Source organism: Cervus elaphus, chromosome 3, assembly GCF_910594005.1.
Source record: "Cervus elaphus chromosome 3, mCerEla1.1, whole genome shotgun sequence".
Taxonomy (NCBI): Eukaryota; Metazoa; Chordata; class Mammalia; order Artiodactyla; family Cervidae; genus Cervus; species Cervus elaphus.
In genome coordinates, this window is record NC_057817.1 from 39664860 (window position 1) to 39678265 (window position 13406).

The window sequence follows — 13406 nt, forward strand, 5'->3', positions numbered from 1 at the left end:
ATCATGTGACAATCACAATCACACCTCCCCTCTTTCAATGTCTGTGACATTTACCACTTACACTCTGCTTTTCCATGGTGCTCTTCATGATGTTCTAGGTAGTCACTCACCTAGAGCCAGACATCCTGGAATGTGAAGTCAAGTGGGCCTTAGGAAGCATTACTACAAGCAAAGCTAGTGGAAGTGATGGAATTCCAGCTGAGAGATTCAAAATCCTAAAAGATGATGCTTTTAAAGTGCTAAACTCAATATGACAGCAAATCTGGAAAACTCATCAGTGGCCATGGGACTAGAAAAGGTCAGATTCCAACCCCAAAGACGGGCAATGTCAAAGAATGTTTAAACTACGTACAATTGCACTCATTTCATATGCTAGCAAGGTTATGCTCAAAATCCTTCAAGCTAGGTTTCAGCAGTATGTGAACCAAGAACTTCCAGATGTACAAGCTGGGCTTCAAAGAGACAGAGGAACCAGAGATCAAATTGCCAACATTTGCTGGATCCTGATGAAAGCAAGAGAATTCCAGAAAAACATCTACTTCAGCTTCACTGACAATGCTAAAGCCTTTGACTGTATGGATCACAACAAATTGTGGAAAATTCTTAGAGATGGAAAACCAGACCACCCTACCTGTCTGTCTCCTGAGAAATCTATACGTGGGTCAAGCAGTAACAGCTGGAACCGGACATGGAACACTGACTTGTTCAAAATTGGGAAAAGAGTAAGACAAGGCTGTGTGTTGTCACTCTGTTTATTTAACTTCTATGCAGAGTACATTATGCAAAATGTCAGGCTGGATGAATCTCAAGCTGGAATCAAGACTGTCAGCAGAAATATCAACAGCCTCAGATATGTAGATGATACCACTCTAATGGCAGAAAGTGAAGAGGAACTCAAGAGCCTCTTGACAAGGATAAAATAGGAGAGTGAAAAAGCTGGCTTGAAACTCAACATTCAGAAAACTAAGATAATGGCATCTGGTCCCATTCAGTTCAGTTCAGTTCAGTTCAGTCACTTAGTCGTGTCCGACTCTTTGTGACCCCATGGCAAATAGAAGAGGAAAAAGTGGAAGCAGAGATAGATTTTATTTTCTTGGATCCAAAATCACTGTGGACCATGACTGTAGCCAGGAAATTAAAAGACACTTGCTCCTTGGAAGGAAACCTATGACAAACCTCTTAAGTTTATTAAAAAGCAGAGATATCACATCAATAACAAAGGTCCATATATTCAAAGCTATGATTTTTCCATTAGTCAGGTATGGATGTGAGACTTGGATCATAAAGAAGGCTGAGCACTGTAGAATTGATGCTTTCTAACTGTGGTGCTGGAGAAGATTCTTGAGAGTCCCTTGGACAGCAAGGAGACCAAAGCAGTCAATTCCCAAAGGAAATCAACCCTGAATACTCATTAGAAGGACAGATGCTAAAGCTGAAGCTCGAATCCTTTGGCCACCTGATGTGAAGAACCAACTCACTGGAAAAGACCCTGATGCTGGGAAAGACAGACAGCAGGAGGAGAAGGAGGTGACAGGATGTGATGGTTGTACAGCATCACTGACTCAATGGACATGAATTTGAGCAAACTTCAGGAGATAGTGAAGGACAGAGAACTCTTCTGTCCACTGGGTCAAAAAGAGTCAGAAACGACTTAGCCACTAGAAAACACCTTCACTATAGAGCTGAAACATCTTCCAGTCAGACCTCAAATTCTGATGTAGCCTCTTCAACAAAAACCTACTGCCTTCCAACCTGTTTCACCTCCCCCTATTGTCACTGAAAAGATTTTCATTTATTTCCCAGTCTTGTCCCTCAATATCTCTCATGTGTTTTTTATTCGCATCTTTCTTCATATAGATTATGAACAGAAGCATCATTTTCTCATCCTGTGTCATCCTCCTCCACCACTGAACTGCTCAGCTCAGATACCATTTCATCTATCATTTCAGCAAGACACTCATATTCTTGTCTCCTTTGGCAATTTTCCCCACCATTATTTCCATCTTACCAATTCCTTGAGTAATAAAAGTATATCAGGTTGGAGTCAATTAAATTTGGGCTTGAACTGTCTCATCACTTAAAGAGTTCCATGAATCTCTGGGCCATTAAAAATGACTGAAATAACATTTACTGAGAAGTGGTATTTAGTCAGAAGGTATTATTCAAAAATATAAAGAAACTCAAAGTGGTGCAGGGTGAAACTGAAGGGATGGCTCAAAGTTTGCCTGGGTTTCCTCACCTCGAAAATGATTCTAATAATGCAGTATTGTTATGAGGGTGAAATGAGATAAATCATCATCCATGCAATGAACACCGAGTGACAGCATAATTCAGGCCTTGGGATGAACGAACACTCTTCTCAGAAGTGAAAGACTTCTCACTGGGAGAGAATATCCCTAAATTGATCTTTCATTCTATCAAGCTACCACTCCTCTTTCATTTCTAAACTTATTAATAGAAAAGTCTACACCCACTACCTCTACATTCTTCCCACCTCTTAATTTCACATAATCAGGCTTCTGTCCTAACCACTCCAAATTAAACCATTCAATGAAAAAAGTTCTTTAACAACTGAATTGCTGCTCTTTCCTCCCTTGATTTCCATGACACAGTAATCTCCCTAATTATTCTTAAGCTTTAAAACTATTCATTTCTCCATCTCGTTCACAATCACTTCTTTCAACTTCAAACTCTGTCCAAAGAGCTTTTCTTAAAACTCTTCTATTCATGGATGGAATTTCATACACTATCATGGCTTCAAGTCACCATAACAACAATGGCAACAACCACGAGGATAACCAAAACCTAAGGAGCGCTTGCTATGTGCCAGACATTCTTTAAAGCACTTCATATGTATTAACTCATTTAATCTTCACACTCGCCCTATGAGGCGGACACACAATTATTATCCCTGTGTTACTGGTGAAAAAAATTGAGACACAGAAACCTTTGAGCAGATAACTCAAAGCATAAGCTTAAACTCTCTTAAGTTCGAAGTCCATATTTCTCTTTGTTTGACACTAGTATCTTAGATGTTCAAAGTTAAAAGTTTATTATCTTCTCAAAGAAAAACAAGAAAACTCAGAGTGCCATTTTGAACTTTGTTTTATACCACCCTTTCTGCCTCCTAGGGAGGTCAGGGTGAGGAGTACACACACGTGTGCTCAGAAGGGCCCCAGACCTGGTTTAATACCCTGCAGCCACCACCTTGAAATTCTTAATAATTTTAAACAGAGGGTCCTGCATTTTCATCTTGTACTGGGTTATGTAGCTGGTCCTGCTCTTAAGCTCAGAATGCACCCACAGGCTTATTTTTATGCGAAAATTAAGTCCAATTGGTACCTGATGGTTCAGACAGTAAAGAATCAGCCTGCAGTGTGAAGAGACCCCAGTACCACCCCAGGGTTGGAAAGATCTCCTGGAGAAGGAAATAGCAACCTACTCCAGAATTCTTGCATAGAAATCCCACGGACAGAGGAGCCTGGTGGGCTACAGTCCATGAGGCTGCAAAGAGTCAGACACAACTGAGCAACTAACACTTTCACTTTCACTTATATTTATAAAGTATCTGTTCCTGCCCTTAATACCATCACCTCTAACAAGTTGCTACTCAACTATTGGTTCTACTCGCTTGAGCTTCCCTAATCTCTATTTCAGGTGCAGTTTGATGGTGCACCTGATTACTAGCAACAGGAAATCCATGATTTGTCTATGTAGAAAGGGAATGCAGAGTATCACATTATTATATGTGATGGAGTTCAAATAAACTATTTGATGATTTTAAATAGTGATATCTGATTTTGACAGTTTCATAAAATTTGAAAAGTAAATATCATTATGTATATATGTATGTATGATATTTACAAGCCTATAATGGACTTTCACTTACTAAATGTTCTATCTTGAAAATAGTGATTCATTACATTGTTATTCAAACAGGGATTGAAATTAATTTACTAGCAAGTGTTGTCCACATGAAATTTTTGAAAGTACCAATGTTGGACATCTACAAATACTAATTAGAAACATCCTGTTACCTATGCTTCACAATTTTCCAAGTTTTTTCAAAGACTACAAAAACAATCAAAATATTTTCTCTAGTGAGTCAGCTAGCCAACTAAAGGGGAAAATGCCTTCATCAGTCTCTTTCCTAACTGCCAGCCAAGTCAACTGCAACTCAGAAAAACTTTCCGGAAAAAAAATGAATGTATGGCTAAAAAGAAGATACCATAGTCCGGGACTAACACTGAGATATATCCTAATAAAGCAGATTCCAAGAAAATGAATCCTTTGGGCATCCAGATAAAAATACCAAACCATTTAAAAATGAGAAAAGAATTAAATTGGTCTCAGGCTGTTCCACTAAAACATTCAGTACTACAAAACAGTGAAATGCCTAAAAGGTTTTCAAAGAAAAGAAAACAAAACCCCAATACTTTGCAATCAACCAAACTGTTTTTTCAAGTGTCCAAATACAGAGACAACAACAGAATTTTCAGGAAATGAATCTTTTTTTAAAAGAAACAGACAACTAAAAAATAAATGGAAAAGCTGTAGCAAAAGAACTTGCAGTGATGACTGTAGGAAGAAGATGAAAACAACTTATTAAGTATGGTTATAGAATTGAATGTAAATATTTTAAAACTTGTCAATGTAGAATTAATTTATTTAACAAAGTTGGTTAGAAAATAGGTAAAAATAGGAAGATGGCGTGAATACTTCAATTTTCTCATCTTTTATAGCCATGAGTCCAAAGATAGTTTTAAATCTAATAGTAATAATATTAACATTTACTGACTGTATACTATGTGCCAGGCATTATATAGAGTACATGGCATTATCTCATAAAATTCTTCATAATTATCTCATAAAATTATCTCATAAAATTCTTCATAATAACCCTAAGTGAAAAGCCATTTATTATCTTCATATTATAGACAATGTAACGGAGACTTTAAAAAACTTGTTCAGAATACATTAGTCTATAGATGGTGAAGCCAGGTTCAAATACAGATATCCTGATTCCAGGGGCCATACACATTAGAATATGTTATACATTTAAAGTTATAAAACTAAAGACCATATAATCTGCTTTAACTGAGTGATAAAGGGAAGAGAGAAGATATAAAGAAGTGAAAATACACTAATTTCACCAAAAGTATGCATAATGTGCTAATATATGTGAAGGGAAAAAAATGAATACCTGGGTAATATATTTGTCATATTCATGGAAAACTGTATTTAATTCCTTGGCAACACATTAGGAATCTCACCAAGTTGCTTTTAATCCCTACATAGACCTACACAGTCTCAAAATATTATAATTTATTTACTTAGGATCTATTGATAAGGATTGTATTGTCAGCACAGACTAAATTAACCTGTAGTAACAACCTCAAAATTACATAAGCTGGAAAAAGAAAGCGTTCAATTTTTATTCATGCTTCATACGTGTTATAGATCAGGAGGGGGCCTCTGCTCAGCTCAGCCACTCTGGGAGTTGTGCTAAGTGAGCAAGCACCAGCTCAGATATCACAGGTCACAGTACCTGAAAGAGTATTCTATAAGATGCCTCACCAGAAATCAAATGCTTGGTCCAGAAATCACAAATGAAACCTCTACTTACAACTCCTTGGCCAAAACCATTACATGATTCAATCCAACTACAAAAGCACCAATAAATACAGTCCCAGAATCACCAAAAGGGGGCAAACAACACTAATGATTACCATGTAAGCATTTAGTTTGCTGCCACATTCTTCTTACTACAAATAATGCCACAATAAATATTCTTGTTAAAAAACTTTGTGCACATATACACGTGTATCTGTATTATAAATTCTTAGAGTTGGATAGCTGGTCAGAAAACATTTCCATTTTAATGTATATGAGTATTATTAAATTTCCTCCAACAAGGTTTTTGTTTTGTTTTTAATTTACATTTCTTTAATAATGATTGTGGGCTTCCTTGGCAGCTCAGACTGTAAAGAATCTGCCTGCAATGTGGGAGACCCAGGTTTGAGCTCTGGGTGGGTAAGATTCCCTGGAGAAGGGAATGGCTACCCACTTCAGTATTCTTCCCTGATTGAGAATCTATGCCAGATTCATTTTTACTTTTAAATCTCATTCACATGAGATTTGATTCTTTAAATGAGTAATGTAAATATGCAGCTTCCTTTGCTTTCTCCAGATGGCCAGAGAATTAGTTGATTCAATACAAGTTACTGAGCAATCTATTTTCCCTTGTGGTGGTTGGGAAATATCATACACGAATTGAAAATCTGCATTTGAGTCTATCTCCTAAATCACCATTATGTGATAGTGATCTATCTCTAGTACCAATGTCACACCAGTATAATCACTAAAGTTTTATAATACATTTGATAAACTATTAATACTAGAGTTAAGCCATATTAATTATCTTCTTTCTCTAAATTATCTTGATTATTCATGTAATTATTTCATTAATTTTCTCAAAATTTTACATTAGCTTACCTAGTTCCAGAAAATACCATTGTTATTTTTATAAGGATTCATAAATGCAGATAAATTTTCATTTTTTAAAAATTAGTAATCTTATCAAAACAGAGGGTATATATTTTCCTATGTTTAACTCTTCCTTTGTACTCCCAGTTGAATTTCAGAGTCTTCTTTGGAGTAGTTCTATAAACTTTTATTTGCATTACTCCTATGTAATTTCTCTTTGTTTTTGTTATTGCTGTTGCTTTCACAAATCAGCTCTTGCTTTTGCTATATATTAATCACGACTGAAATCAGTATCTTCAGTATTTAAACTGAGTACATGTTGCTTTAAGGTTTTTGAGAAGCGCACACGCTCTTTGACTTGTGTACGTTTAATGAGAGGACTGGTCTGACTTCGTAAGTTTCTGGACAAGACAGCAGCAATACCACTGCATACAAAACACAGATGTGACCAAAATGCTGAGATGTGGCCAAATGCTATTTTCTACTGTGTTCTCCAGAGACAATACTGGGTAAATAGATCTCTCCGGAACAGATTACTGAAAGTTTTCATGTGTAGAAAAAGCTAAAAGATCAAGCATAAATGGTAATATTTCAGACAGGTTTAACTTCAGTCTGAATGTTACTGGATTTATGTACACCTCCAAACATTGACTCACTTTAATAAATACTTTCAATAATCTTTGCATTGTAAATCTTAGTTGAATCTCAAATTCTATCTTATTTGGAAGTTTGCTATCCAAGAAAAGGCTTATTTTTAATGGCAATTCATTTTACTGCATCAACAGTATTTGGATCTAAAATCTCTGATGACTTGTAACATTTATTCAGAGCGACACATGCAATTAGGGGATTTTAGAACTAAAAATGTATATATATTCATCTTTTAGAGCATTTTTTTTCTCAAGCACGGAAAAGAATTAGGGGAATTACACAGGGGAGATTTTTAAAAATAAAACAGTACCACTTCTGCTTCCCCATGACCTTAATTCCTTGCCCACAAATGGCAATCACTATTTAGTGAGATGCTATGTCATTACCCAAGTGTGGCTTGGAAAATAAAAAAAGGGGTAGGGAGGTTCCCGGATTTCCCTGGTGACTCCCAGCAGTAAAGAGTCCACCTGCAATGCAGGAGACCCTGGTTTGATCCCTGGGTTAAGAAGATCCCCTGGAGAAGGAAGTGGCAACCCACTCCAGTATTTTTGCCTGGAGAACCCCAAGGAGAGAGTAGTTTAGTGGGCTATAGTACATAGGGTCACAAAGAGTCGGACACAACTCAGTGCCTAACAGGGAGGTTCTCAACCACTTCTCCTGGGATTATATAGCAAAAGAAAGTAAGACCTAGGAGCACAATGATTTTCTTGGCATCACAGTACTGATGGCAGTTAAGTACAATCCTTCTCCCTTGCCTGGCAACCCCTTCCACTCTATCACACCTGTGTTCAATAATGTTAGGAAAGAAGACATAACCAGAATCAAAGTTATCAAAAGGCTTTTCTGGTACCACTTGCTTTTCACCAACAGACATCATGAATAAAATTAACTATTCTTTCCTCTAGTACTAAGTTTCTCTGTTGGCTCAGTCAGTAGAATCTGCCTGCAATGCAGGAGACCCAGGTTCAATCCCTGGGTTGGAAAGATCCCCTGCAGAAGGAAATGGCAACCCACTCCTGTATTTCTACCTGGCCAATCCCATAGACAGAGGAGCCTGGTAAGCTACAGTCCATGGGGTCCCAAGAGTCAGACACAATTTACCGTACCTAAAGTACTGTTCATAAAACTAGTGCAGCTCATAAGAGCTAATACTGAACAACTTAAGTGTTGTTTTATGTTTTATGCATAGCTGTTACTTCCCCAGCCAGATTATGAGATCCATTACAGAAGGATACAAAGCATATTCATTTTTGTCCTCCCAGCGCCTAACACAGTTCCTTCCACATTCTTATTTTCACCAAGTATTTCCAGAATTAAATTCAACCCAAAGCTATCTTCAAGAATCATATTAAAGTCTGAGTAAAAATGACTCAAATATGTCATAGACAATTACATTATAAAGTTCAGTTTTAAATGAATGTTTGAAGATCTCTCTGCAGGTTCTTCTATTTAATTCATGACATTTTTCAAAGTATACTAAATCAAAAGGAATTATGTCCATTAATTACTTTGACTACTCTTTTCCTTTCATAAAAACATTAACCTAATCTTTACATCTTTACTTTTATATCTTTTATAAAGAACCAATTCATCTTATGTTAAACTTCCAAACCATCTTAATTCCATCAACACCTTTTTCATTGCACAACATAAACATAATTCTCTTTTTTTCCAGACTCTGTATGATTATTAATTTATTAATTATAGCATATCATTGCAAATGTACATAGTTATGTGCATGCTCAGTTGCTAAGTCGTGTCCAACTCTTTGCAACCCCACAGACTGTAGCCCACCAGGCTCCTCTGTCCATGGGATTTTCACAGCAAGAACACTGAAGTGGGTTACCATTTCCTTCTCCAGGGAATCTTCCCAACCCAGGTATCAAACACGTGTCTCCTCCATCTCCTGCATCACAGGCAGATTCTTTACTGCTGAGCCAGCAGGAAACCCAGTGTTTGTAAATGCCCAATACTAGGAAGAAACAATGAACACTGAGCTATTTCATAGGTTATCTCTAAGGAGTACAATACAAAAAAGCACAGGGAATAAAAAAAAAAAAAACTTCAATGTTGCTCCCTGTGTGTCTTCATGGACTGAACCTTTCAGCATGGGACCAGAAAAGAAAGACCAGGAGGACAGAAAGAGAAAATAGCAGCCACGGCTCCTGACATCACTCATGAGGTTAAGGTGAACATCCAGAGTTCTCTCTCTGACTGAATTGACTCAAATGGATTTATCAAAAGAGCCTGTCAAAATCCGTAATTGACCGTGCACTTCTCTTAGCTGGCATGGCATCTCTTCTTCTTACATCCCTACTGTCATCTTATGTTTCTAAACAGATAACTTCTTACTATCATAGTAAACAGAACATGGGAAACTTAAGCTAATAAAAGCCCCCATACATCCCCAAATTTCATATTCTAGTTAAGAGTATAAAGGCAGAATCTCATATTATACATACCCTGTTCAAAGCTGCCAGGACCAATTTGTGAATATCATTCCTGAAACACTGCTTTTCAATCATATTTAGCTTATGCTGATATTCAGTATCTTCCCTGTATTCTTCTGGGATGCCTAAATGCAAAATAAATACAAATCATTTTCTCATAAAAGATTTAGGCTGAATAAAATGTCATTTATTAGGAATGATTATAATTAACCCAATAATACATATACATGTTGTACCTTTTTCTAATCCATGGTTCTTTATCAAAGAAATAACTCTAAAGTTTAAGAAATTTTTAAAAATTGTTCATCACTGAATATAAAATAAATACACTGTATATGGATGTTTACTGAATTTAAAGTAGCAAGAAGTTACTATGGTGGAGCAATTTTCTGGAACCAACAATCTCTTTTTTGTGTATTAACAAACAGTCTGTACTCATCATAAGAAGCTAGATTTTTATGCAATGGTGGATGATTTGAAAAAAGTTCAAAGTTATTTGGACTATAACATAAAAAGGTCAGATATGAAAGGTAGACATAAAGAGTAGCTGGAATAACAGTGGAAAATTCAGCATTGTGATGGTAAAGAACATGTAGTTTTATCAAAAGTCCTCTAAGGCTGTACAAAAGTATTAAGTAACTTAAGGAAAATATACTTTATTAAGCTACATTGTAGCTGAACTATCCCCAAATGGTTGAAAAACGGGGAGTCAAAAAATATTGAACATATACAGAACATATAATAGAACATGTAAGTAAAATAATTGTGATTATTATTATTATATAATTATGATGTTCCTAAAACCTATGACTATAGAAATAATTATTAATAAACAATACCTTATAATCTTACATTTCAGTAATTTGTATTAATAAACGTTATAAGTTGGCTGCATATAAGTTTTCATTTACTTAACAAAAATTTGAATGCCAACAGTACATGCAAAGGATTTTGCCACATGCTAAGAATACCACAAAGAATTTGACAGGCGTGATTTTCACCCTTCCAGAACTTTCAGTGCTCATTTTAAAATTTATTCAAACAGGTCCTGACATTCACTACAGCTGTATGACCTTGGACAAGCCACTTAAACTCTTCTGTCTAATTTTCAGTGACCAAGACCACATTAATTTCTAAAGCTGCCTATTATATCACAAGCAGATGTGACCATTAAAAGCAGTCCTGTTGAAATGTAAAAGCTTCATGCCAAATGTAAGGAGTCTTACTAAATGTCTTTCTTACATTAAGACCAAATGAACATTCCCAAAACTTCATCTCTGGTCTTTGGCATATCACTTGAGGTTCTACTATCCAGAATTGATATAATTTCCTTACCAGATAATAGTTCTTTAAACTGTTAGAACTGCAAACTTTTTGAAGAGGGGACCTATAACCTAATCATCTCCAGATTACCAAGAGTTCCAAGCATAGCCCTTTAGCTATAACAGCTGTTCAATATCCACCTGTTGCACAAATGCGTCTTTAGAAAGTACCCATTCTAATTCAGGCTGGTGCTGGTGCTGATGCTAAGTCGCTTCAGTCGTGTCTGACTCTCTGTGACCCCCAAGGACTGTAGTCTGCCAGGCTCTGCTGTCCATAGGACTCTCGAGGCAAGAAAACTGGAGTGCGTTGCCATGCCCTCCTCCAGGAGATCTTCCTGACCCAGGGATCGAACCCACCTGTCTTAAGTCTCCTGCACTGGCAGGCGGGTTCTTTACACTAGCACCACCTGGAAAGCCCCTAATTCAGGCTGCCTGGGTGGAAACCTTGCTCCGTTATATAAGCCATGACCTTAAAATCTTTGTATCATGTCTCAGTTTCATCATTGGTAAAATGGGGTGGGGGGAGTAGAATCTGACTGATGGGTTGCTATAAAAATTTTTTAATTTTATATGAAGTACTTTGAATAATGCCTTACACATTTGTTATTAACTAAATATAAATGAATGGGTTTTAATAGTTTCATAACCTCTTGAATTATCTCCTCTGCAAAGTAAACAAATTCAGTTTCTCCGACTGTTTGGCTTTATATTCATAATCACGTTCCTCTATACACTTCCCAATATGCATATGTCCTTTCCTAAAGAATTTTGCACTGTTTCCCCTAGAATTGAACAAGGCAAGAAGGAACAAGTCAAATGATATTTTATTAAAATAAATAGGTCTTTAGTGTTATTCTTTTAAAGCACAGGCTTAATCACTTCAATAAGTTATAGTTATAAAAAAGGAGGAAGTGAACAGTACCAGATTGAAAGCAATTTAAGTGACATAATACTAGATGCAATACGTGCTCCTGAATTAGATATTAAATTATACAAATTTGCTATAATGCACATCTGTTACAATTAATAGTTTGAATATGGTTTAGTTAATAATTGTATACATGTACATCTAAACAGCTTATAAGTACCTACTTCAACCTAACATGTCAAAACCATAATCATATTCAACCTCAAAACTACTGGGGTACTGATACTATAGTTACTCACTGACATACGGAATCACATGCTATAGGATGGTATGCGCTCAGCTGCTTCAGTCGGGTCTGACTCTGTGCGACCCTATGGACTACAGCCCGCCAGGCTCCTCTGTCCATGAGATTCTCCAGGCAAGAAGACTAAAGTGGATTGCCACATCCTCTTCTAGGGGATCTTCCCAATCCCTAACTACAGGATGGTATAGTATGGCATAATTACAGCATGATAGAATATGGTTATTTGTGTGGCGTGCTATTGGTAATACAGTTATGTTACCACAGAGTGAAGTAGATGATTAAGCCTTTACCTAATAGAGAAATGTATTTATATATTGATATGCTTATAAGGTATGTCTATTAATATACATATTTTCATATATAAAGTATCACCATGAATTTATAATATTATTTTCAAGGGCACCTGTTTAATATACCTAAAAACATTATAGAACTATGATTTATCATTTAAATACATCATTTCATACATCTAAATTATTACTATCAATGTCACTTCAGGATCATCTCAGAACAATAAAACAAAAGAAATTCTATATTCAAAACTTACTTTTTAACTAAAAGAGTATTATTTTATTAACAGACAATTCTGAATGTCTTTTGGCTATCTTTAAAACTCAAATGTACTCTCAGAAGAATAAGGTTGACATCTTTAAAGACAATCAAAAGGATTTTATTTGCTTTTTACAACCTATAAAATTTTTTAAAACTCTCAATAATATCCAAGCAAAATTATGTCTGTTAAATTATATCTCAAAAGTTGTTTGACAATTTGAATGGGACATGATTCAATTCAAAATTTACTGAATTTTTGTCCAAGTTTCCAGGGGATTTAAAAAAAAAGACGACATGACTAAAGAAAGCCCTTTCCTTGAAAAATTCTATACTCTTATACTCAGAAATATAAATACCAATATTACAACAGAAAATGGTAGGTTTAGGAAGATTTCCTTTTAAAAGGACCAAAAAAAATGAACTTCAAAAGTACTGGGACTCTCACAGAGCAAATAACCCTGATATTCAGTAGTCAGAAAATCACACCAAAGGTGCCTCCTAATCACCTCCCATACCCATCCTCTCCTGCTTTCTTGGCTGGGCTCCCATTATGTCTCATCTGGCCATCACAGCCTCCAGCCTAGTCTCCTTGCAGGAGGCTCTCCCCTGCCAATCATGCTCCACACCATACTACTACTGTTATAAATGGCAGCTTTAGTTATGACACTGCAACTTTTAAACACCTTTAATAAAGTTTTTGAATTGACTTGCATTAAAAAAAAGCATAAACTTCTCAGCCTTCTGTTCAAGGCCCTTCCCTCTCAGCCTCTGCC

The 13406-nt window shown here is 36.2% G+C and overlaps 1 protein-coding gene across 3 annotated transcripts in view; it reads right to left on the reverse strand.

The window, feature by feature from the left end:
* The window catches only part of LRRK2 (leucine rich repeat kinase 2), a 192152-nt gene that overhangs the window by 135333 nt on the left and 43413 nt on the right, over positions 1 to 13406 (reverse strand). For all 3 annotated transcript variants that reach the window (XM_043886930.1, XM_043886939.1, XM_043886919.1), the window contains exon 14: positions 9600 to 9712. In XM_043886930.1, coding sequence (XP_043742865.1) covers positions 9600 to 9712 — 113 coding nt within the window. The remainder of the gene's footprint in view (positions 1 to 9599; positions 9713 to 13406) is intronic.